A 26759-nucleotide genomic window follows, 5' to 3' on the forward strand; every position below is an offset into this window, starting at 1 on the left:
CATGGTGGCTCACTTTGCTCACCACAAGGTTCTATTGCCGCTTTATGTGGGCCATAGACACCACGAGGGAAAATAGACCCTGTGCGCTGGGATCCCAACTATCGGCATATTAACTACATCGCCCTAACAGTTCTGGTTTTACGTATAATCACAACCCCGCACAGATGGTTACATTAAACTGACTGAGGTACTATTTAAGTCAACTGTGGCCAAGCACGGGTATACTTAAAACCTCGACAGTTATGGTGAATCCTCTGTTCTGTGCGCAAAGCATCATAGAGCTAATTCTGAACTTGGAACAAACAAGTAACGTTGCAGTTTAGAAAAACTAGACTGCACTGCAGGTGGGGGAGAATCAAAATGTACAGAGAGATTCTGATATGAGGGGCATGTCCAATTCCATTATAAATCGCAGTGTAAAAATAAAGCTGTCCGGGATTTACAATGCTTAGAACAAAGTATTTGCAAACTTCGCATGGCAGCATGATGTGTACTTACAGCCCTCATATAATCAACAACATACAGATGTGTCCTCATACAACTAGCCTCAGTACACCATGTAGCTCGTGATGCCTGGTGCGGGGGAGTCGCTAGATCCCCTGCAGGTCAGCTAGCCTTTGGCTGTTCTGGGCTTTTTTTTTTTTTTATGTGTTTTAGATGCAGTGTTCATTGACTAGGGCATACCTAGTGACTGGTATGTGCAAGTGCATATATGTATGCGACTGAGTCTGTATACAGAGCACAATGGAACTTGTCATGGAAAAACGCAGCGGCTGCGCCATTGTAGCACTTCATACAGGTTCACGTCTATAGGGGTAGATGTATGAAACTGTGTTATGGGGAGAATTGGTATCATCATGTGCTGAAACCACTTCTCCCTTAATTATGAAGGAGGAAAGCTGTGACAAATGCACCCGTCACCATCAGAACTGCTTTATCTCTAAAATAGCACACCAGTGAGATCTTGCGCATGTGGAACAGCCAGCAATTAAGTGACCACGAACCAATGTTAGACTTGTGCGCCAAAGACTTGGGGAGATAGTCATAAGTGGGAGTTTTCACTCCCCTACTTTGGCATCTGTAGCACACAGATATACAAGTGTTGCATATGAAACTAATCGGCACAGTCTCTTGGTATGTACGCTAGCAGTCTCACAGGCCCAGTGCCCTGAGAGGGGCTGCTCGGCATGACTGCTACAATGATATATGAGGACATATCTGTAGTTTATGAAGACAACTCATTTGATTGTCATTCCGCATGCTTCTTTGTCATTTTAGGAGTGCCCCAGCAAATGAAACCTTAATATTCGCAGGCATAGGTGTTTTTATTCCTTTTTAATTGAAAAGATGCATGAACATATTTAAAAAAACATTGTGTATATATCTAGTGTACATCCAACAAGGTACAAAACAAGTCAAAACCTTCTGAAAGTACTACAGTAATAGGCAGTAGCAAAACTGAATATGGGCGTACATGCCACATCTGTCATGTAGTGGTCTAGTTTATGTAAGCTAGCGGCCCAGATCATATATACAGTATGCTCATTAATGAAATAGAGGCTGTAAGACTATTACTTCACAACTAAACAAATAAAATCATTAGCAACTCTAAAAAATATAATTCTCCCAAGAAGTTCTTCTATTTATTTTTTTATTTAAAAAATTCGACTTTTATTTCTCAGCTAGTGCAAATAAGGCCCAAATTGTTGTGTTATGGTTAATTTATTCATCTTTTGTTGTGTGAAAATCCGGCATGCTCCACACTCGTCGGTTGGGTTCAACTTCTCGCTCGACATCCTCAGAAATGGTCTTAATGTTGTTACTCATGAAAGGATAGATCCTGGCTCTGGACTTGAAGGTGGTGAGGGACAAGCTCATAGCTCGCTTTGAGTTCCACTGCTTTGCAAGTTTCTTTGCGTCCTCCTCCTCTTTCATCTTCTCAAAAGCTTCCTGCAGAACTGATCGGAAGAGACGGGGGACTTCCTGTACGTCTGGTTCATACTCGGCAACCATCTGCCGGAATCTGTAGAAAAGAAGATCATTAAGGATCTGTGCATTTGAAATGTGACATTTGTAAACTAAGATCTGGAGGGTCACAATTTCATGATGAGTTAAAAAAAGAATACAAGGAAGTTCAATATTTTATTTTCTGGCTTTGTTGACCTGGAACAGTGACAGACAACACGATCCTAGGACTTCTAACAACCTTCCGAGACTTCACTTGCATCAGCAACTCCTTCCTACATTATTGTTCAATTGTTCTAGCTTGCAAAACTTGATTAAAATGTTTGCTCTTTGATACAATGTATTCTTTTCAGATTAAGGATGTGTGAGGCCCTTCTGAAGGTTAAGGGGCTTTCCATCCAGAACACTGAAGTGTGTCATGTTGCCTATCACTAATCTGGAAGTATCAACAATGCTGCAGTCATTCAGGGGTAGATTTATGAAGCAGTGATAAGGGAGGAGAAGTGATAGAGTGCCTGGTAATTTATCATCGGCCAATCAGCTCCTATTTAAACCCAGCCTGTAACTTAACAGTCAGGAGCTGATTGGCCGGTGATAAAGTACCAGGAACTTTATCACTTCTCCTCCCTTATCATTGCTTCATAAATCTACTCTCAGGGGCAGATTTATTAAGCTCAGTGAAGTGATAAACTGTCTGATTTTTATCACCGTCCAATCAGCTCCTACCTGTGAAGCTACAGGCTTGGTTTGAAAAATGACAGGTAAGAGCTGATTGGCCGTTGATAAAAACCAGACAGTTTATCACTTCACTGAGCTTAATAAATTTACCCCACAGTTACATTTATGCTAATGGATACACTGCACCAAGGTGTGTTTGCCTGGCACTTTGGAAAAAATTGAAAAGTGGAAAGATGCCAAGGCTCTAACCACACTACAGGAAAACCCTGGTGCTGTTCAAAAGAAATAAATTGTATTGTTAAAATAGCAACAATGTACTGTAGTGATAGCCACGTCCTGCTGCAAGTGTAAGCGCTTGCTAGGCTCTGTACCAGTGATGGTGAACCTTGACACTCCAGCTGTTGTTGAACTACCCATCCCAGCATGCTTTGCTACAGTTTTTGCTATTTGGCCATGCTAAAACTGATGCAGGGCATGCTGGGATGTGTAGTTCAACAACAGCTGGAGTGTCAAGGTTAGCCATCACTGCTCTATGCCAACGGTGGACCAACAGAAAATAAATATTTACACTGCGCTGGTGGGGGATACACAATAAATGAATATAAATAAATATATAAAATTCACGCCGATTGCAAGTACACAGGACATGCGGCTTAACAAAAATGATCTTTATAAATCTGATAGCAACATTATAAATAAATTTTGCACGTGCAGAGACAAAATCCAAATAGACATACATGGTTTACACAAATCAAGTTAGATTCATTCCGATACAGCCTGCTTATTAAAATAGCCTTATTCGTCAATGGAAATAATGAGTCCAGTAATGAGCCTGTGCTGTTTGCAGTTGATAGTAAATTGCTGAGATTTTAATTGGAGTTGTTTTAGCACAGTAATATAGCTCACAAATGTGATTTAGCGCATGCAGATGGAACAAGCCTCTTTAGCATGTATGCTAACACACAGTCCATGCAGAAATAGAGGCCAGCAATAGTGTTAGGCCGGTTTCACACACTCCCGGCTCCTGCCGGACGGTGAAATCCCACATGGTCAGGGAGCCGTGCCGCACACAGTAGATTATCATGGAGGGGATGGACACAGCCCGGCAGCCGTCCCTTCCAGTGGCGGGATCCGGCTGCAGTAGTGTCCATTCACAACTAATGTGTGCGGCACGGCTCCCTGGCCGTGCGGGATTTCACCGTCAGGCAGGAGCCGGAGTGTGTGAAACCAGCCCCAGTTTGCAGTGAAAAAGCAATGTTCGTGAACTTCTAAAAGCCAGCAATATACAAACACAGTCTCACCCATAGGTGCACGAAGATGCTGGGGCTGACACTGTCAGACACATCTGTGGCCACTTTCCATATGCCCGCAGCAGCCTGCTTATTAACTTATCTGAAGCTGCCATCACTGTTATCGGGACAGGATGGCCGAACTGGCATCCCATCTCTGGACCTAATTCTGGTCCATTCGCAGTCAGTGTTCGTTTGCACAGGGACCGATGTTTGGCGCATGTGCATGCACTGTGTGTGTGCGGCCACGGCGAATAGACTGTTTGCTGGGTGCACGCCCATGGGAACGCCCATGTTCATAGTTGCGCCCATGGGAACGCCCAGCGTTTCATGGGCGTTCCCTTGTAATCGGGCCATGACGTCAAGGCCGGGGACTGACAGCTAACATCACCGGATGTCAGCAGCCCTCCTAACTTCCTTCCAAGGGTGCACGCAAATCTACATGACCTGAGAGTCACTTAGACATGCGTGCACGTTCCACGTCATTCGATGGTTCAGGTTGACTCGCAAGGGTGCGAATTTGCATCTGAGCGAAGCAACCAGAAAAACCCCCTCTGTCCTAAACTCCCACAAGGTGTATCTGTTACATGTATCCACACACTAACCACATTGTAAGGCCCAATCCACAAGAAGATCTGCTTAGAGCCGCACTTTTAATATATATTCCTGTGCGAATGGCACTTTGTATGCACAATCTGCTGTCTGTGGAACATTCACATTTAATAAATATCCTCTGGATCTGTCACGTACCAGTCTCTAGTTGCCCTCATATGGTCACAGTCTTTTTAAGCTACACCAAACAATATGATCAAAATCTTCACAAATACAAAAGTAACACTCTAGATGCCCTAGGTCAGGTGTGATCTGTGATCTAGCCATCGCTGGCTACTTGCACGGTGATTGACACCCTGCAGCCGTTTGGGGGCAGTAAACCTGTGTTTTCTGGGAGTGCCCCAGAAAATGCAGGTGTTCTCCGGCTGTTGGGAGGGAGGGCCAGGGCAAACGCATTCACAGCCATGCACATTGGCGGGAATTTGCGTGTGTGGGACGGCGATTACCTGATCGCTGGTCTCTGAAAACTCACAGCCTAGCGATCAGATCTGAATCGGACCCTAAGGGCCAGATTCATGCTTATATGTGAAGCACAAATGGAAGCAACTGGGGAGAAAAAACATGCTGCACTGCAGGTAGGGCAGATGTAACATACAGAGAGTTAGATTTGGGCAGGATATGTTCAAACTGAAATCTAAAGTTACACTGTAAAAATAAATTTGGCCAACATTTGTGGGCTACATGCAAAAGTTGTCAGTATTTACCATGCAAGGAAAAATATAAAAGTATGTTCCCCCCTTGCAATGCAGTGTGTGTGTGTGTGTGTGAGAGAGAGAGAATCAGGAGCTTAAGTGGATATAAAGGAGAGTTTGGGTCTAGCTGCCCTTGTGGTTGATAAATGACCCACGCAGTAGATTTTACTTCTGCAGAAGCCTGATATATATTTACATCACGTAGAGAACATTAGTGACTCATTTTATGTTTCTTTCTGATGTAACGTATCGTTCATCTCTGTGATCTTCAGTGCTGATTAACCTCTCTCTGATCTATGGGAAACGGCAGACAATTCAGTGCATGTAAAGTAGCAATCCTGTGACTCGGCTCATTACATGCACCCGGAATATTCATTGTTATCAAAATTATTATCACTGTGTTTGAGAGGGAGAGGCACATTTTTAACTCATAGAAGGGTTCACTTCCAAACATATTTAGGAGCAGATGAGCACTACTCTATAGGTGCCCATACACGTTACAATTATTGTATACAATATCATATCTCATCGCATCTCGGTTTTGCGATGAGATTTAGTATAAAAAGTATGCAGCACATACTTTTTGTACTAGATCTCATCTCATCGCAAAACTGAGATACGATATTGTATACATTTTTGTATACAATAATTGTAACGTGTATGGGCACCTTTATGTTAGATAGGACTACTCTGCCATTCTGTCAATTAGCATGTTTGTACCAACATGTACAAATGTGTGCACAGTAGTGCCTCTGGTACACATATTAATTAAAGAAATTGAATGTTTTGTAGGGAATGAGAATTGGGTAATGTTCTTCAGATTCCATAGACACCTGGGGTGTCTGCATGCGTGACTGCTCCGTATTCCTAAGGGGTATAGCAGGGTGCAAATGTTAGGTTTGACTATTCTAGAATGCGATGCTTGCTTCCATTGTCCAACTAGCAGATCTAGACTTATTTCTGATTGGCTGCTAGATTTGTTCAAATTTTGCAGCAAAATACACTGTTAGGATTAGAACTCTAGAAAGAACCGGACGGGTTTCTTTGTTTTATATGTATACTGTGTGTGACAGTTGATTATTCTATTCATACTAGATCACTCTTTATTTCTGCCCAGTTATCAGGAATAACCCCAAGTTTTATAGATATGAGAATGGATATGGACTCTCTTTGTTCAATGTTGAGTAACCACACAATTGCAGAAAATAAATGTATTTCTTATTCTCTGAGTTTTTTAAGCTAATATTTATTGAATTGGTGTTTTTAAAATAATAAAAGTGTATTTTATATATCAATTCAGCAAACCAGACATGCAGACCACTGTAGTGTCTCCCGTGTCAGCCAAGACTGTATCGAATCCCAGTTGAACACGGTTTATTGGGTGCATTTACTAATAATACCTACATTGCTAGTGAAGTGTGGGCACTGTCCTAAATGCTATTGAGGTTCTTAAGAATGGCTGGAACAAACTAAAAGTACCCCCAATATAGTTGCTGTAACTCAGAGGGGGAGGGGCTTCAAGATGCTAAAATGTTTTTCTTAAGCCCTGTTCAGACAAAATTGGTGAATTTTCTACAAGCCCGGAAATGTAGGAGAAAGCTTTAAAGTTGCTGCGGTCTTCCCCTCTTTCAAATGATGTTGCCCATGAGACGCTATTCTCTGGTGATCACCTGTACTCCTGGAAGAACACAATGCATTGCTGAAATCATTATCAAGTTCAGTGATATGCTGGGTACACACCAGGATGACAAGGGTCCGATCCCATCAATCTAGATCCAATTTCCGACCGATTGGATGTAGATTGTGTGGTGTTTGGGCCCTTTTCTGTCCTGGTGTGGACCGATACCGATCCAATGCGCGGTCCCACGGGTCGGTCGGTCGTTATTCAGATCCTACCTGCAGCAGGTCGGATCTGGAAATGACCATACTTCCGGGTCGCCATCGAATCGGACCCGCTCACGGTGCACATCGTGAGCGGGATGTGCCGCCTCGTCATTGTGGGCGAGTCGGAAGAAACACTGACGACTCGCTCACATCGTGCATCGTGAGCGGGTCGTCCTGGTGTGTACCCCACAATAGTGTTCAATAGACTCAGTGACACCTTTATTTGAAAAAGGAGGACTCCATCTTACAAATGATGTGTTATATCAACCTGCAGAAATAGTAAAAGAGAGTTGATTGGGTGAGGGCACTTAATGTACTGTAATCTTGCCAATCATAACACTTACACACAGAGTGGTACCCTCATATGAAAGAAGGGAGTCCGCATTTTCAAATGATGCTCCCCATCTTTAGTTATTGTCTGTGGATCAGTCAATGACACACTATACTACAGAAGCTTTTAGGAAAGCTAGAGATGGAAGGGGGTTATGGTATATTAGATCTACACGGTCTAGCTCTACAATCATATGGTCGACCACTAATGGTAGACAGTCAAAAAGTCTACAGGGTCAAAAGGTCGACAATTTATCATTTTAAGTGTCTATGTTGACATGGTCACTGTCTAAGTGTACCGTGTCCACTTGCATGGCTTGGTACACTCACAATGTTTCGGGCTCGCTGCGCTCAGCACACTATTACAGTATATTCTCATTCCACACCGTAGTGGCTGGTAGGGTGTCAAATACCACCTGTCGGCACATGTCGGCTCGAAGTTATGTTAAATTATGCATGTCGACCATTTCCATGTCGACCTTTTGACCCTGTCGGCCTTTTGGCTGTCGACCTTTGGATCCTGTTGACTTTTGGACCCTGTTGACCTTTTGTCTGTCGACCTTTGACCCTCTTGATCTTTCCATTGTCGACCCTTGGATCCTGTCGACCTTCTGACTGTTGGCCAGTAGTGGTCAACCTTATGACTGTCAACCTAGAGTCAATCTATGATGAGTCCGGATAACCAGGAATGGTTCTAATGTCCAGATCACCCATATCTACAGTAAGACAGTCCTGGCCAACCTGCAGCTCCCCAGCTGTTGTGAAACTACACATCCCAGCATGCCTTGCTACAGTTATAGCATTCCCTAATAGCAAAACAGTGTTAATGCATGCTGAGACTTGTAGTTTCACAACAGCTAAAGAGTCACAGGTTGGCCAGGCCTGACCAAGGATATAACCCATATCCTGCCATCACCTGCTATCAGACAACAACCTGAGCACACATTGGTTATCTCTGTAGAATAGCTACAGTACATGGAGTCCAGCACTTAGAGGCTTCACTAGACCCCTGGCTGGTCACATTGCTATAAGATGACAGTCATGCATGTGTGTACTGTAAATAACCACCGCCTCTAATTGCTGCAGCATTATGATCACAAGATATAGGTTTTTTCCATGGCTCCTCATCCCAAGCATATTAAATAGCGATATGCAGAGGTCCCCCACGTGTTCAGGTAGTCTTGCATAGAAACTCTTTTTTTCCATTGACTAATAGTAAAGACTTGATACAGTGGAGGATTGAGCACTAATTCCCCGATCTGTGCAAATGTGCCAATAAAGGTGATTAAATAGATGTCATGGTAATAAGGCCACATCATGGTGATTTGCTGCCATCCTCTGTAGTGTTCTGTGTGCAGTTAACACTATTCTTGCCAGGTCGCTCAGCTCACGGGGAATAGGGCAATAGCAGGATTTTCAGTCTTTTAAGTACAAAGCTTAAGCTAGCAATATCTAGGTCATTAGGAGTTATTTGCTTCTGGTATAACGGCAGCCTGGCAGCTTCTCACTACAAAGCCTGTCTCACTTCATACTCTATTTCTCTGAGCTTTCATATATGCGTTTTATAACCAATTACTCCTGCTGTGTCCTCACTTACAAGTTGTTTATGGCATGGAGTGCTGCTACAGATGTAATTTAAAAAAAGATATGGGGGAGCCATTGGGTAGAATTAGAGATCTGGACGGAATTAAGGATAAAAGCTATTTAAACAGCGACACAGTTCAAATCTAAACGTTTCTTCTGTTAAAGGTTACTGTAAAGCTGCCCATAGACGGTCCGTTTCCGGACCATCCGTTCTGTACTATGAGAAGCGCGCTCCCGCGCATCTCATCGTACGGTACAAAAAGAATGTGCTGCACATACTTTTTGTACTAGCTGTTCATCACATCACATAGCATTGCATGCACACTGCATGCACAAGGCATGCAATGCGATGCGATGTGTACTATGTAAGTCCCGAACGGATCCGTTAAACGGACCGTGTATGGGCAGCTTTAGGATGTATTTTCCCCATACATTCTTACTGTAACCTATTTTTTTCTGCCTGTCATTTCTTACCATAGGTAATAGCTTTCTACACTCATGGCTAGGGGAAGTATTCTGTGTGCCCTAGGTCAGGGGTTCTCAAACTCGGTCCTCGGGACCACACACAGTTCACGTTTGCCAGGTCACCCGGCAGGTGCACAGGTGCATTCATTACTCATTGACACATTTTAAAAGATCGACAGGTGGAACTAATTATTTCACTTGAGATTCTGTGAGGAGACCTGCAAAACATGCACTGTGTGGGGTTCTGAGGACCGAATTTGAGAACCTGTGCCCTAGACAATCTTCCGTTGCCCCCCCACATCCTCACAATGACCCTCATCAGGGCACTCTGCCCTGACCCTCACCAAGACCAGCCAGCAGAGAGGCTGCATGGAAAATACACAGTAAGGGGTAGATGTATGAAGCAGTGATAAGGGAGGAGAAGTGATAAAGTGCCTGGTACTTTATCACCGGCCAATCAGCTCCTGACTGTTAAGTTACAGGCTGGGTTTAAAAAGGGACAGTTAGGAGCTGATTGGCTGGTGATAAAGTTCCAGGCTCTTTATCACTTCTCCTCCCTTATCACTGCTTCATACATCTACCCCTCAATGAGGGGCATGTTGTCACTTAATTGGTATTTTACACACCCCAAAAATGTTGTGGCTCAACGTAATTGCTTAAAGACAACTGACATGTATCCAAGCCAACTGTGCAATGAGTTTTGAACGTTCCCTTTGTAAGTACCACACTGTATTTATTTATTTATTTATTTACAGTTTCTTATAAAGCGCAGCTTATTCCCTTGCACTTTAAAGTTGGAAACATCAGTGATAAAAGAAACTGGGTGATAACAGCCAGGCATAAAGGTGGGAGGGCTCTGCTTGCAAGCTTACAATCTATAGGGATAATAGGAGGGATACACAAGGATAGGAATCTATAGCATGGCAGTTCCATTGCTCCATATTAAGATAATAAGACTAAAATATATATCTCTACATAACTGAATGTATCTGTGCTAATATAACTGTTCAGTATGCCTAGTTGGAAAGTTCTATTTCTGCCCCTTTTAGTAAAAGAACCTACTAACCAGTGTCCCACTTCAATGGCAGAACAGACAGTGTAATGGTTAGCATGGGTTCGATTCCCACCATGACTACGTTTGTATCAGGGTACTCCGGTTTCCTCCCACAATCCAAAAATATTCTGGTAGGTTAATTGGTTCCCAACAAACCTACCTGTAGAATGAATGTGTGCAGTGGCGGATTCAGGGGGGGGCACCCGGACACGTGCCCCCCCCTGTCATTTCATTTTGTAGTTGAGGACTACAGCTTTCCAACGAGCCCAGCCCCATGTCTCTAGCCCCCCGGGAACCAGAGATATCCCCTGGCAAAGCTGTAACGTTTTTTTCCCAATAGGATAATATGGGACCCGTCAATTCCGACCCCCACCCGGTTCCGACGACTGCCAGTTCCTCCCCTGGCATCACAGAAGCTTGGCGTTGATTCATTCAATTCCAAATCGCTGGGCCTTCAATATGATACCAGGCTGGTCCATATCGGTCAATCGGTTCCAGAGATATTGCATGTAAGCCGATTTTTTTTATTTTTGAAATGTAATTTCATGGCTGTTCATGTTCTTTGAGGGCAGATTACTCTGGAACCAAACGTTCCAGTTTCACTGGACCAAAATCATTTAAAGCCCACTCAAAAGTTCTTCAATATGATACTTGTCTCATGTAAATGGGTCAGTTGGTTCCGAAGATATAGCCGGTTAAATGAGATAACTGGTTAAAGGGGGGAGGGGTGGTTTTCTCTCCCCCTCACATCAGAAATTGCAGGGACTAGGCTGGTGTAAAAGGCGCCAACCTGGGAATGCATTTTCTGTTGTGAAAGGTGTATTATTTCAAATAGCCGGGACCTGCAGTGCTCTGAATACAGCCAGGCTCTGCCACTGTCAATGGCTATCACTTCTGCCTGGCGGCGGGTGTCCTCCATTTAACGCGAGCATGTATTCCCCCTTGGCAATGAGCATGTAATACCACATGGCAACGAGCATGGAACCTCTTGCAATGAGCATGGAACCCTTGGCAATGAGCATGTAGATAAGCAGCACTTATGTAGCATAATTTTTAATAGGCATTATGGTGTTTGGCATAATACATAATGGACATAATGGTGTGTAACTTAATGTGTAATGGACATTATGGTGTAAATGTGTAATGCGCGATTTTGGTGGACAATATCCCTGTTTATGAAGCGTATTGTGAATTTTGGCTCAATCCATGTGGCATTATGTGAATTTTGGCTCAATCCGTGTGGCATTATGTGAATTTTGGCTCAATCCGTGTGGCATTATGTGAATTTTGGCTCAATCCATGTGGCATTATGTGAGTTTTGGCTCAATCCATATGGCATTATGTGAATTTTGGCTCAATCCGTATGACATTTTATGAATTTGGCTCAATCCGTGTGGCATTATGTGAATTTTGACACAATCCATGTGGCATTATGTGAATTTTGGCTCAATCCATTTGGCATTGTGTGAATTTTGGCTCAATCCGTGTGTTGTTATGTAAATTTTGGCTCAATCCGTGTGGCATTATGCGAATTTTGACCCAATCCATGTGGCATTATTTGAATTTTGGCTCAATCCATTTGGCATTGTGTGAATTTTGGCTCAATCCGTGTGTTGTTATGTAAATTTTGGCTCAATCCGTGTGGCATTATGCGAATTTTGACCCAATCCATGTGGCATTATGTGAATTTTGGCTCATTCCATTTGGCATCATGTGTAAGGGGCAAGTATAATGGGGTCTATTATTTTGTTTCACAATGTGTAGAAGTTGTATATGGTGGTGTACACCCCTTTTGAGTGGCCACACCCCAACTACATCCTTCACTTTTGTCACCATGGTGGGCCTGCGTACTTTAAATGCCAGGGCCTATTTGTAATCCCATTCCCACCCTCTCTCTGATGCTCTCTTAGCATGTACACTGGCACCACTAACACCGCCCCTCCCCCCACCTAAACATCTTTTATCATGGTGCCCCCCCTGTCATTTTATCCTGGATCCGCCCCTGAATGTGTGTGCGCGTGGTATGGACTTTAGCCCCTGATTCTGGTTCACTTGCTAAAGCAAATTATCTCTCTAATGGACAAAACCATGTGCACTGCAGATGGGGCAGATGTAACATGTGCAGAGAGAGTTAGATTTGGGTGAGTTATTTTGTTTCTGTGCAGAGTAATTACTGGCTGCTTTTTTTTTACACTGCAATATAGATATCCGTTTGAAGTACAAACCCCACCCAAATCTTGCTGCGCCTGGGATAATAAGTAAATATATCTATAGAAGTATAATCCTGATATTCCACCTCGCGCTAATCAATTTTCTGTGAAGATAATAGTTGGCTGCCTTACCACAAATTCCCCTGAGGGTTGGGGAAACACACCCACAAAATGAAACCCAATTGTGGTATGGTGCCTATAACTTAATATTTGGTACTTATGTAATATCTGGGCTCCCGTTTTTCTTATGAGACCGCTGCGCTCGCCACACTTCGGGCACGGTGGCTCGCTGTGCTCGCCACACTATATAAAATCAACTCCATGCGTAGTTGGATAGTAGGGGTATGAAAAAATGGGGTGCATTTAACATGGGAGCCCAGATAATACATAAGTACCTACATTTTAAATGTCCATATACAATAATCAAGGATCCAATTTCAGTGAAGCAAAGAAAGATGTTTGTTTATTTTGTTCTTCAACAAGTTGTCATAGATAAAACAGCAATCAACGAGTTTCGTCTTTACAAAGACTTCATCAGGGAAACAGTATTAAAATCTACAAATACAAACATTGTTTCAAATATATAATAAAACACATGCTTCACAATAGACCAATTAGGTTCAAATTTGGAGATACATCATTGGTGAAACAATAAAAAATAGATGAAAAAAGAAAGAAAGAAAAAGTGGTGGTGGGTATAAAGAAAGGATAATTGAAGAATAAGGTAAGAGTAATATTTAAATGTGGTAGTTATACCTTTCAGCATAAATAATTCCCAGACACTTCAGGTGGAAAAACTATTTTTGCACATGTTACATCTGCCCCACCTGCAGTGCACATGGTTTTGTCCGGATTCAGTATGAAATCCCGGCGGTCGGGATCCCGGCGTTCAAAATCCCGACCGCTGAAATCCCGACAAGGGGGGGACGTGGATCGCCCCCCCTTGCGGGCTCGCTGCGCTAGGCACGCTAATTTATTCTCCCTCCAGGGGTGTCGTGGACACCCACGGAGGGAGAAAGTGTCGGCATTTCGGCGGTCGGGATTCCAGCGTCGGGATTCTGAACGCCGGGATCCCGACCGCCGGGATTTAAACTGTATCCCTTTTGTCCATTTGAGAAGGAATTTGCCTTTGTGAGTAAAGCAGAATAAAGGCTATTAAAACAGATACAAATAATGAAACGGTACTCTTTACCTAGAACGGCGCCCGCGATTAGAATCGCGGGCGTCGGGGGTAAAAAATCGCAGGCATCGCGGGTAAATCGCGGGTACATAAAAATCGTGTACCCGCGATCACCGCGATTTTCCCATAGGGAACAATGTTAAAAAGCCTGATTGACCGCGATTTTACTTTAAAATGCCTCAATGCCCGCGATTTTCACATAGGAATCAATGTTAAATGGGCTACAGAGCCCAAATAGTCACAATTAAACCTTAAATGTCACCCCAATTTTTGTACGCCACCCCACGATCCACGCCAACCCGAAGCGTGGCGAGCGCAGCGGTACGCGTCCTCCGACCTTTTCATGCCCTACTATCCTCGTCGGCGTGGAGTTGAGAATAGAATAGTGTGGCGAGCGCAGCGAGCCACCGAGCCCGAAGCGTGGCGAGCGCAGCGAGCCCCGCGAGGGGACGCTGATACCTTCACAGTTATACGCGTCCCCTCGCGGGCTTCACAGGTATCCGTGGCGAAAAGCGGACACCTGTGAAGCCCGCGAGGGGACGCGTTTACCTGTGAAGGTATCCACGTCCCCTCGCGGGGCTCGCTGCGCTCGCCACGCTTCGGGCTCGGTGGCTCGCTACGCTCGCCACACTATTCTATTCTCAACTCCACGCCGACGTGGATAGTAGGGCATGAAAAGGTCGGAGGACGCGTACCGCCGCCCCTCGCGGGCTCGCTGCGCTCGCCACGCTTCGGGTTGGCGTGGATCGTGGGGTGGCGTACAAAAATTGGGGGGACATTTAAGGGTTAATTCTGCCTATTTGGGCTCTGTAGCCCATTTAACATTGATTCCTATGTGAAAATCGCGGGCATTGAGGCATTGAATGCAAAATCGCGGTCAATCAGGCTTTTTAACATTGTTCCCTATGGGAAAATCGCGGTGATCGCGGGCATCGCGTCGCGGCCGTTTATGTACTGCCCGCGATGTCGCGATCACCGCGATGGGCGCCGTTCTAGGTAAAGAGTACCAATGAAACAAATACACATGATAAAACATCCAAGAAATGATCCCTGAGAATGTAACCCAATCCATAGAGGTGCTTGGGTATATTAGAGAACACAGTGTACTATTGATGGTGTCCTAAATTGCTATGTAGCTGAGGAAAGAATATATTTGATATAATGATCCTGTTTATAAGTTAGGACTGAGTTCTCCGTCAATTAACCTGGGCTAATTTCCAATCTCCTAATTGCAGTGAAATGCCGGCATCCCGGCTTAGAAGAGAGGATTAGCCTGTGATATATATAGTACGAGGTAGATGAAAAGTTCCTTAAGGATACAGATAAATTTGAACCAGTAGGTTATGACACCATCAATAGTTCCACTTATTCCTTTTATATTTGCTCTGTATTTTGCACAATCACCCATTTTTACCATTGTGCCCCTGACACCTTTCCTGTTGATGTACCCTTCGTCTTCTAGACTACCTCAGGACAAGATGCACTAAGCTTCAAAAGTGATAAAATTGAGAGGAATGAACAACCAACCAATCAGCTGCCTGACATTTTTCAAACACTGGGGGTTATTTTGGTTCACTCCTTCTGGCAAATTCCTTCTTAGATGGACAAAACCATGTGCACTGTAGGGGGGGCAGATGTAACTTGTGCAGAGAGAATTAGATTTGGGTGGGGTGTTACTACAAAGTGAGATCTATATTGCAGTGTAAAAATAAAGCAGTCAGTATTTTCCCTGCAGAGAAACAAAATAACTCACCCAAATCTAATTCTCTCTGCACATTTTACATCTGCCCCCCTGCAGTGCACATGGTTTTGTTCATCTAAGAAGGAATTTGCCAGAAGGAGTGAACCAAAATAACACCCACAGTCTGTGACATGGCAGGTAGGAGCTGATTGGCTGGTTATTTAGCACTCTCTATTTTGTAACTTTTGAAGCTTAGTGCATCTGGCCCTAAATCCTAAATTTTAGTGTTAAGATGGATGCTGGGAGGAATGGTAGGGGGCTGATAGCAGTAGAGTGAGTATGTAGCATGGATCATGGGCCACAGATCTGAGGTCTCATTTAGGGGGAGTGATGTTTTCAGTTCGGCAGGATAGCTATGGAGGATTAACAGCAGTGCTGCAAGAGAGGCGGTACGGGGTGGTACGGCGTACCACTAAAACATAGGGTGCCGGTACCCCGTACCGCCATAAGAAATTACCCCCCAGGAACATTGTGCGCATGCGCGCATATGTAAGTGGCGGGGGGCGAGGCCTGTACAGGTCAACTGCCCCCTGCCACAGCAGATTTCCTATGGAGTGGAGGGGCGGTGAGTGCATCTCGCGTCTCTCCTTCCTCTCCCTCAGCGGAGGTGGCGGCGCGGAGATGGCGGCGGGGGGAAGCAGCGGCTGGAGCAGGAGAGAGTGAGACTGTTCTGCAACTGGCACTGTGGGGGCATATCTGGCACTGGGGGCATATGTGTGGCACTGTGGTTGGCATATCTGGCACTGTGGGGGGCCTACCTTGCACAGTGGGGGCATATCTGGCACTGTGGGGGGCATATCTGGCATTGTGGGGGGCATATCAGGCACTGTGTGGGCATATGTGTGGCACTGTGGTGGACATATCTGGCACTGTGGGGGCATATTTGGCACTGTGGGGGGGCATTTCTGGCACTGTGGGCATATGTGTGGCACTGTGGGGGCATATCTGACTCTGTGGGGGCATACCTAGCACCGTGGGTGCATATCTGGCACTGTGGGGGCATATATGGTTCTGTCTGGCACTGTGGGGGCATATGGCTGGCACTGGGGGCATATGTGTGGGCATATCTGACACTGGGGGCATATCTGGCACTGTGGGGGCATATATGGTTCTGTCTGGCACTGTGGGGGCATATGGCTGGCACTGGGGGCAAATGTGTGGGCATATCTGGCACTGGGGGCATATGTGTTGCACTGTGGGGCATATGATATCTGGCACAGGGGGCATATGTGTTATACTGTTGGGCATATAATATCTGGCACTGGGGACATATGATATCTGGCACGGGGCATATGTGTGGCACTGTGGGGGCATATGATATATGGCACTGGGGGCATATGTGTGGCACTGTGGGGGCATATGATATATGGCACTGTGGGGGCATATGTGTGGCACTGCGGGGGCATATCTGGCACTGTGGGGGTATATTAGTAATGGGCATCAGTTGTGCGGTGCAATGAGCATTATGGTGTGGGGCATAATGTGTAACGGGCATTATGGCATGGGTCATATGTATTGGGTGTGTGACGCATAACAGGCATTACTGTGTAAATTTTGGCCGTATGCCTTCGGCGTGCAATATTCTAGCCACTCCCCCTAGTGTCATGACCACACCCCTGACCACGCACAGTACCACTAAGTCGTTTTTCCTACTTGCACCACTGATTAACAGTTTTATCTGTTCTTTTTTTTTCTTTATTTCAAAATGTTATTGAATCACCATTTAATATAAACTTGTACACTAATATGCAATTGTTCATATCCAAAATATGTTGTTCAACATTCAAGTTATCATGTACAACCTGTTTCAAACAGTATACATTCAATTGAAAGAAATAAGGAACATATTCAGTCTGTAATTACAACCAATAAGGAACTCAAACATGAATGTCCACAAGAGGATCGCCTGATATAACAGGAAGTGCAAACCATTGAGTTTGTTACATAGAATTGTGTCTTTTTTGTTGTAATGTTAAGGGGGGTACTTGTGTACTTTCACGGCTCCCATCGCATGCCATCGCATGCCATATGTAGTGGCATGCAATGGGATGCGATTTTTGCCGTTTTTAAGCATTTTTTTTTTTTTTCAAAATCGCATGCGATTTTTAACAGAAATGCATCCAAATGCATTGAAATTAGTATCAAACATGTTCAATGGCCCCCAAATGATAGTGAGGTGGTACAGCCTGACAAATGACATTTGGGGGCAATTGAACATGTTTGATACTAATTTCAATGCATTTGGATGCATTTCTGTTAAAGCAGATATGCAATCACTAATCCATCTTGCTCCCTTCCATCTTTGTGCGGTCCTTCCCTCCCTGCCGGGTTCCAGCGGCCATTGATATGGGTGGCCACCACATTGCAAAGTATGTACACACTTATAGACTTGACTTGTCATGCTCCACCCAAAGGGCGTGTCTAGTTCCATATATGGAGAGGTTGTGAGAAAAGATTGTGAATGTGGCACCTAGAAGCGTGGGTGTGTACTGCTACATCTGAGAGGAATCTTTTAAAATAACTTATATCCAAATGTAGATAACCCCCAAAGAGGTTAGTAAGAGATACTATAATTGCTAAAGTGCTAGAAAATGGTGCTGATTATTCAATGTAAATGTATCTGTCTCTCGTTCCTTTTTTCCCAAAAAATGTAAGGTGAAATGAGGGAGATTGCTAGACTAATGAGGAAGAGAGGGAGATTGCTGTTATTTCAGGGAGTCTCCTGCAGAATGCAGGAGGGTAGGCAATGTATGTATATATATATATATATATATATATATATATATATATATCTACAGAAAAGACAGGGAAAATAGAAAGGGCGGGGAGTGTGTGCCTATATGTAAAAAATAACTTAACATCGTGTGAGAAAGAAATGAGCACAGGTACCGAGGAAGATTACACGGAGGCGGTGTGTGCAGAGATAACCAACAATAACAAAAAACCTAATCACAAAATTTAAATAGGGGTATGCTATGGACCGCCAAACATAAACGAAAGGGACTAGTCTCTTCTTTTAAACCAAATCAAACAATCATCAGATCAGGGTCAGGTATTAATTATGGGGGATTTTAATTTACCTGGTATTGATTGGAAAAAGGAAACATGTAAAACAGCAAGAAGCAGTGGGTTCAGTAAATTACATCATAAAGGATCGGCAAAAATACTAAACTTCAGAAAAGCTAACTTCAAATTATTCAGAGAAGCCCTAAAAAGAATTGTGTGGGAAACGGTTTTTGAGGGGAAAAATGCTGAGGAAATGTGGGATGGATTCGGTATGAAATCCCCGACGGTCAAAATAACGACAGCCACTGGCAGACGGTCAAAATCCCAACAAGGTCAAAATACCAACATTTAAAATCCTGACAAGGTCAAAATACCGACATTTAAAATCCAGACAAGGTCAAAATACCGACATATACAATGTAGACAGGTGTAAAAGTCAAAATTACTTTCGGTCGACATGGGTTTTTCGTAGTTTCTTTTACCCAAATGTCGACACAGTCGACATGGACACAGTTGGAAGTCAACCGCAGCCTCAATCGCTGCGCTCGGCACACTATTCTCCCACCATGCCCTAGTGGATGGTAGGGCATGAAATACCGCCTGTCGGCACAAAAAACAGTAAAAAACCCCATGTCGACCTCGCGACCTGTCGACCAAAAGTCATGTTGACTTTTTTCACCTGTCTACATTCTATATATCGGTATTTTGACCTTGTCGGGATTTTAAATGTCGGTATTTTGACCTTGTCGCAATTTTGACCATGTCGGGATTTTAAATAGACAAAAAAGTTAGGTCAGCAATCAACAATAAAATAAGAGCATTTAAATTCTATAAAAATAACTTAAATGAGAAGGCGTTCACCAAATACAAAGAATCAAACAAAATTTGCAAAGTAGCTAGAAGGAATATGAAGAGCGCATAGCCACTGAAAGCAAAACTAACCCCAAGAAGTTTTTCGGTACTTGTTTCCTAGCACGGCCACACCGATTTCCGTCGGGGTGGTCGTGTCGGAAAAATCGCGTCGGTCGCATCGCATGCGACGCGACCGACCCAATTTTTTAATTGAATCAAATGTGAACAGGGTCCCTGGGACCCGATTTTACATTTTTTATAATTGAATCAAATGTGAACAGGGTCCCTGGGTCTATTATATTCAATGTAAAATATTCCCTACACCGCGGTGCGCGTCCTCCGACCATTTCATTCCCCTACTATCGACATCGGCGTAAAGTTGAGAATATAAAATGTGGCGAGCGCAGCGAGCCACCGAGCCCGAAGCATGGCGAGCGGACGCGTATTACTTCACAGGTATACGCGTCCCCTCGCGGGGCTCGCTGCTCTCGCCACGCTTCGGGCTCGGTGGCTCGCTGCGCTCGCCACACTTTATATTCTCATCTCCACGCCGACGTGGATAGTAGGGGAATGAAAAGGTCGGAGGACGCAACCGACGCGATGCCCGCGATTTTTCCTTTGCCGGCAAAATGGGCCTGATTTCAAAGGAAATCGGGTCCATCGCGGGCTTCGTGTACCTTAACTTTAAGGTACACGATGCCCGAGATTGTGGCCGTGCTAGGAAACAAGTACCAGTTTTTCAAATACATAAATAGTAAACGTATAATTAAGGACAACATAAGCCCACTAACCGATATCACTGGAAAAAGTTTTATGGAGGATAAGAGAAAAGCAGAACTGTTAAATGAGTTCTTCTCATCAGTGTTTACTAAGGGAGTGCAGACTGTGGAACGCACACATACCACAAATGGGATGAACAAGCTGGACCTCAATATTGATTTCTCTACCGAGGAAATAATATTGAGGCTCAGCAAAATCAAAACAAATAAATCACCTGGGCCAGATGGAATTTATCCAAGGGTACAAATGGAATTAAGGGAGGAATTTGCTTCCCCTCTACATTATATCTTTGGTAATTCACTATCATCAGGAAAGGTACCAAAAGACTGGAGAATAGCAGAGGTAGTGACATTATTCAAAAAAGGAAAAAAGGAGGATAATTACAGACCTGTTAGTTTAACATCAACAGTGGGTAAACTATTTGAAGGATTTTTAAGAGATGGTATCCAGGAATATTTAGACCTTCATAGTTTACTCAGTTATAACCTGCATGGGTTCGTGAAAAATCGTTCATGCCAAACTAATCTACTTGGTTTCTATGAAGAGGTTAGCAAAAACCTTGATAATGGAAACGCTGTAGATGTGATTTTCCTAGATTTTGCTAAAGTCTTCGACACAGTACCACATAAGAGGTTGATAAATAAAATGGAGGACCTGGGATAAGAAGCAAATATCTGTAGATGGGTAGGGAACTGGCTGTGTAATAGAGAACAAAGAGTCGTGGACAGTGCCGTATCAAATATGATACCAGTGCCACAGGGTTCGGTTCTTGGGCCCATTTTATTTAACATTTTTATTAACGATATTGGGATGGGGTTACTCAGCAATGTATCGTTCTTTGCGGACGATACAAAACTGAGCAGAATTATTAAATCATGTTTTCTCTACCGTCCAATGGGATACTGGGCTTCACTACTATGGGGATTGAGACCTCCGCAGGAGAGACAGGCACATAAAAGAACTTTCAGTGTGGGTGCACTGGCTCCTCCCCTCAATCTCCCTCCACTAGTCAGTTTTGAAAAATGTGCCTCAGGAGAGGCAGTGCTTCTGGATGCTCCAGAGTTTTTTCCACATTTATTTTCAAGTTTGTTATTTTGGGGCGCTGTGGTGACCACACAGCTGTCCTGCTTCGTGGGTGTCAGGGGAAGGGTCAGTCCCCGACCTCTTCAGGTGCAGAGCTGACCCTGCTACAGGACAATCCAGTCCTGCGTGGGACTTGTCACCGCACAGCATTGCGCTGTAGCGAGCAAGTCCCCTAGCCGCCGCACACCCCTGACAGGTCTGAAGACATCGGTGGTGAGTACAGGCTGGGGGTCCCACAAGGGGTCCCCGCAGCCATTTCTGGTGCGGCAAGACGACGGCTAGTAATGGCGGCTCTCCAGCAGGGACCGCGTGAACACCGCGTCTGATAACTGGCATAGGGGTGCTGCCGCTGGACCACCAGGGACACCCCTCAGGGTATAATGTATGATATATATTTTACACCTTTAATAATGTCAGTATAATTATATGTAAGCGCCAGCTCCGTGTAAGGGGGCGGGGCTTCACTCAGAGCGGGACCAAGCTCTGCTGGGCGCGCGCTGTCACTTCCTGCTTCTTCACACGCTGCCAGACTCCATTACAGGGCTCCTCACTGGCGTGGTGGATCCGGGTACTTGCAGCACGGCAGAGACAGCAGGTTTTTATAGCGATTTAGCGCTGCTGCGCTATCTAGCTTAGTCAGACACTGTGTTGTTTATATCACTGTGTTTAGCGTTACCAGCTCACCCAGATCTGTGAGTTCAGGTTAAGGGTGCACTTGGCTCCCCAATTGCTCTGTTTTTTCCCCACTGTTTAGTTACAGACACAGCATAAAGCAAGCACATAGTCTGTTTTCACTCAGAAGAAACACATCCAGCAGTGTGTGCACGTGTGTGACTGCGTGGGGGTTGTGTTTGTTACTACAGACATTGTAGTACTATCTCATCATGGTGAAAAAGTTCACTTGTATGGTGTGTAGCACCAAGTTTGTGCCCAAGTCACAGTCCCAGGTTACTTGTGAGGCTTGTATGTCACCACAGCCCAGTAGTGCTGACACCCAGATCAGTGGGGTTCCCCCACAGCTTGCGGGGCAATCGCAGGCAGACGAGCAGGAGCCTGCGTGGGCCTCCAACATAAAGACCTTGTTGGATTCTGTGGCTTCACAGCTTTCCACTAACACTCAGCAAACGCAGAGGGTTCAGAGGGAATTGTCCATGTTAGCTGCCAGGGTGGATATTCTTCATACCCAAAATGTACCTCCTCCGCCCGCACAGCCTCAAAAGAGGCAGGCTACTGCTATGGATCCTGACACAGATGAGGACGATGAGGACATATTGGAGGAGGGTGAGGAGCAGGGTCTGCAGGAACCAGCTCCTGAGACGGCAGTACATGGTCCCGAGCCCCTTATCAGGGCCATTAGGGATGTTTTAGATCTCCCAGTAGAGGCATCCACAGAAGGAGATCCTTTCTTCATGACTCAGAAGAAACAGCCAGTGTACTTCCCTGAGCAGGCAGAGTTAGAAACTGCTTTCAGGGCTGCATGGCAAAACCCTGATAAGAGGTTTACTCTTTCAAAAAGGTTCACAAATGCATATCCTTTTGAACCTTTGGGCAGAAAGAAATGGGAGGAGCCACCGGTAGTGGACTCCTCTGTTTCCCGCCTCTCTAAGAAGGTGTTGTTACCAGTCCCAGGGGTATCCACCCTTAAGGACGGGGCGGACAGAAGGCTGGAAGCTACCCTCAAGTCCATATATACGGCTAGTGGGGCATCCCAGCGTCCAGTTTTAGCCAGCTGCTGGATGGCCAAGGCTATTCATACCTGGTCAACCCAGATTCAGGAAGGGTTGTTGGGTGACATGACTGTGGCCCAGATAGGGGACAGCCTGCGTCACATTCAGGATACCGCAAAAATCCTGTGCGAGGCACAAAAGGAATTGGGCGCAATTAACGCGCGCAATTCAGCCATGGCGGTTTCAGCCAGACGGGCCTTGTGGCTGCGGCAGTGGTCTGCAGATGTAGACTCAAAGAAGAGTGTGGAGGGTATTCCCTTTACAGGAGAATGGCTGCTTGGCAGTGAATTAGACGGTTGGATTTCCAAAGCCACGGCAGGAAAATCTACCTTCCTTCCATCAGCCCCCACGGTTGCAAAGCGTACCTTCACAGGTGCTTCCCAGCAGTCCTTTCGTGGGAACAGGTTTCGCCCCAAGGCTAGGGGCGCCTCCAATGCCAGCAGGGGCACGAGAGGCAAGTTTAGGAAGCCTAACACCTCCAACACCCAGGACCGTCCAAATGCCGCGACTTCCTCTAAGCCTGCAGCATGACGGGGTTTTCCCGCCACGAGACTCTCTCGCGGTGGGAGCGCGATTGTTGCATTTCAGCCATGTGTGGGACGCCTCGGGTCTGGATACCTGGGCCAGAGGTCTCATTTCTCTAGGTTACAAGCTGGAATTCGACAAACCCCCTCCCAGACGATACTTCAGGTCGGCACTTCCAGCATCCCAGGAAGATCAGGTGCTCCTTCAGGGGGCCATTACCAGGCTGCTTCAGTCTCAGGTAATTGTACCGGTGCCAGACACGGAGCAGGGCCAGGGATATTATTCCAACTTATTCCTGGTACCGAAGCCAGACGGCTCAGTAAGACCCATCCTGAATCTAAAGTCACTGAACCCCTTCCTGCGCGTGTTCAAGTTCAGGATGGAGTCCTTGCGCTCTGTGATCGCCAGCCTAGAAAGAGGGGAGTTCCTGGCCTCTATAGACGTCAAAGACGCCTATCTACACATTCCTATCTGGCCCCCACACCAAATCTATCTCAGGTTTGCCTTGGGGAACGACCATTACCAATTCCGGGCGTTACCTTTCGGCCTGTCGACAGCCCCGCGGGTTTTCACAAAGGTAATGGCGGAAATGATGTCACTACTCAGGCTCCGAAGGGTGAATGTAGTGCCATACCTGGACGACCTGCTAATAAAAGCAGGGTCGGCGGAGGCTTTAAGCAGTGCTCTCAATCTGTCCATACAGGTTCTAAGAGACCACGGGTGGATCCTAAACATGCCCAAATCATCGCTGGTTCCAACCCAGAGGATGGTTTTCTTGGGCATGATCCTGGATACATCAGAACAAAAAGTTTTTCTGCCGATGGAAAAGGTCACTGCAATACAACAGCTGGTCAGGGAGGTCCTACAGTCACCTCTGGTACAGATCCATCTTTGCCTCCGGCTTCTAGGCAAGATGGTGGCTTCATTCGAAGCAATACAATTTGGCCGCTTCCATTCCAGGACCTTTCAATTGGATATTCTGACAAAATGGTCCGGCTCCCCCCTGCAGATGTGCAGAAGGATTGGCCTTGCAACAAGAACCAGGATCTCGCTACAGTGGTGGCTAGATTCATCCAATTTGTTGGCAGGCAGACGGTTCCAGATCCAGGACTGGATTCTGGTAACCACGGACGCCAGCCTGAGGGGCTGGGGAGCTGTGACACAGGGAGTCCGCCTACAGGGTCGATGGTCTCCACTGGAGTCAGGACTTCATATCAACAAGCTGGAGTTGAGGGCGGTCTACTATGCCCTGTTACAGGCAGCTCCATTGTTACAGGGAAAGGCGATCCAGGTCCAGTCGGACAATGCCACCACTGTGGCCTATATAAATCGGCAGGGTGGTACCAAGAGCATGCCTTGCATGAGAGAAGCGTCAAAAATTCTGTCCTGGGCGGAACAGAATGTCCAGGCCCTGTCTGCCATTTTTATCCCGGGGGTCGACAATTGGGAGGCGGACTTCCTGAGTCGTCACGATCTTCACCCGGGAGAGTGGGGCCTTCACACTCAAGTGTTCAATGCCATAGTGGATCTGTGGGGGCTCCCTCAGATCGACCTGATGGCTTCACGATTGAACCACAAGGTAGCAATGTACTGTGCACGGACCAGAGACCCAAGGGCGATAGCGGTGGACGCTCTCACCTGGACCGGGGATTTCCAATTGGTGTACCTCTTCCCACCTCTCCCATTGTTGGCTCGGGTGCTAAAGCGGCTCCGGCATCAGGGGACGGAGGCCATACTGGTGGCACCAGACTGGCCAAGAAGGGCCTGGTACGGGGACATTCAGGCCATGCTAGTGGAAGACCCGTGGCGTCTGCCCCTAAGAGAAGACCTGCTCCTCCAGGGCCCGTTCGTCTTCCAGGACTTACAGCGGCTACGTTTAACGGCCTGGAGGTTGAGCGGCAGATCTTAGTCCACAAGGGTCTCCATCCCTCTGTCGTCACTACAATGATAAAAGCCAGGAAGCCGGTGACGGCTGCTCATTATCATGTAATATGGCGCAGATATATTGCCTGGTGTGAGAAGAATGACTTGCCTCCGGCCAGTTTTCGATTAAACAGTCTGCTACGTTTCCTTCAGGCTGGCCTAGATAAGGGACTCAGATTGGGTTCCTTAAAGGTCCAAATCTCCGCACTATCTGTGTTTTTTCAGAAAAAGATTGCGGCCTTGCCGGAAGTGCAAACCTTCTTACAGGGGGTGCTGAGGATTCAGCCCCCCTTTGTGCCTCCCACTGCACCATGGGATTTGGAAGTAGTTCTTACTTTCTTAAAATCAGCCCGGTTTGTTCCATTGGAAGAGTCTGAGCTGCGACACCTCACTTGGAAGACTGTTGTTTTGCTGGCTCTAGCTTCGGCCAGGAGGGTGTCCGAGCTCGGGGCCTTATCTTGTCGGAGCCCTTACCTTGTGTTCCACAACGATAGGGCGGAACTCAGGACTAGACCACAATTCCTTCCAAAGGTGGTGTCAGGGTTCCACCTAAACCAACCTATTGTGGTTCCTTCTAGCGCGACACACCCAGATATACCAGATACCTTGGATGTGGTCCTCACCCTTAAGGGGTATGTCAAGCGCACAGCTAGGATCCGTAAGACGGACAGCCTGTTTGTGCTTTATGATGCGCAGAAGAAGGGTTTACCTGCTTCAACGCGTACCATTGCCAGGTGGATAAGATGTACTATCCAGCAGGCTTATGCATCAGCTGGTTTGTCGCTTCCTTTTTCAGTAAAGGCTCATTCAACCAGGTCTGTAGGTACCTCTTGGGCGGCTGCTCGAGGGGTGTCGGCAATGCAGCTATGCAGGGCCGCAACTTGGTCAGGGCAACACACATTTGTGAAGTTCTACAAGTTTGACACCCTGGCCAGGGAGGATTCCCAGTTCGGGAATGCGGTTCTACAGCAGAATCCGCACGTTCCCACCCGTTCTGGTAGCTTTGGGACCTCCCCATAGTAGTGAAGCCCAGTATCCCATTGGACGGTAGAGAAAATAGGATTTTGGGTACCTACCGGTAAATCCTTTTCTCGTAGTCCATATGGGATACTGGGAGCCCGCCTCAGTGCGGCTTTTTCTGCTGTCAGACCTACTTTATTGTTAGGCTTTTTGGCCTTG

General features: G+C 45.9%; 1 protein-coding gene across 1 annotated transcript in view; it reads right to left on the reverse strand.

Moving 5' to 3' along the window:
- Positions 1 to 1295: 1295 nt before the first annotated feature.
- RD3 (RD3 regulator of GUCY2D) overlaps positions 1296 to 26759 on the reverse strand; it is a 63773-nt gene continuing 38309 nt past the window's right edge. Inside the window, exon 3 of the mRNA XM_083175861.1 lies at positions 1296 to 2023. Within this exon, the coding sequence (XP_083031987.1) occupies positions 1723 to 2023 (301 nt within the window). The 3' untranslated portion in view covers positions 1296 to 1722. The remainder of the gene's footprint in view (positions 2024 to 26759) is intronic.

This window comes from Crinia signifera, chromosome 3 (assembly GCF_055691185.1).
Source record: "Crinia signifera chromosome 3, ASM5569118v1, whole genome shotgun sequence".
Taxonomy (NCBI): Eukaryota; Metazoa; Chordata; class Amphibia; order Anura; family Myobatrachidae; genus Crinia; species Crinia signifera.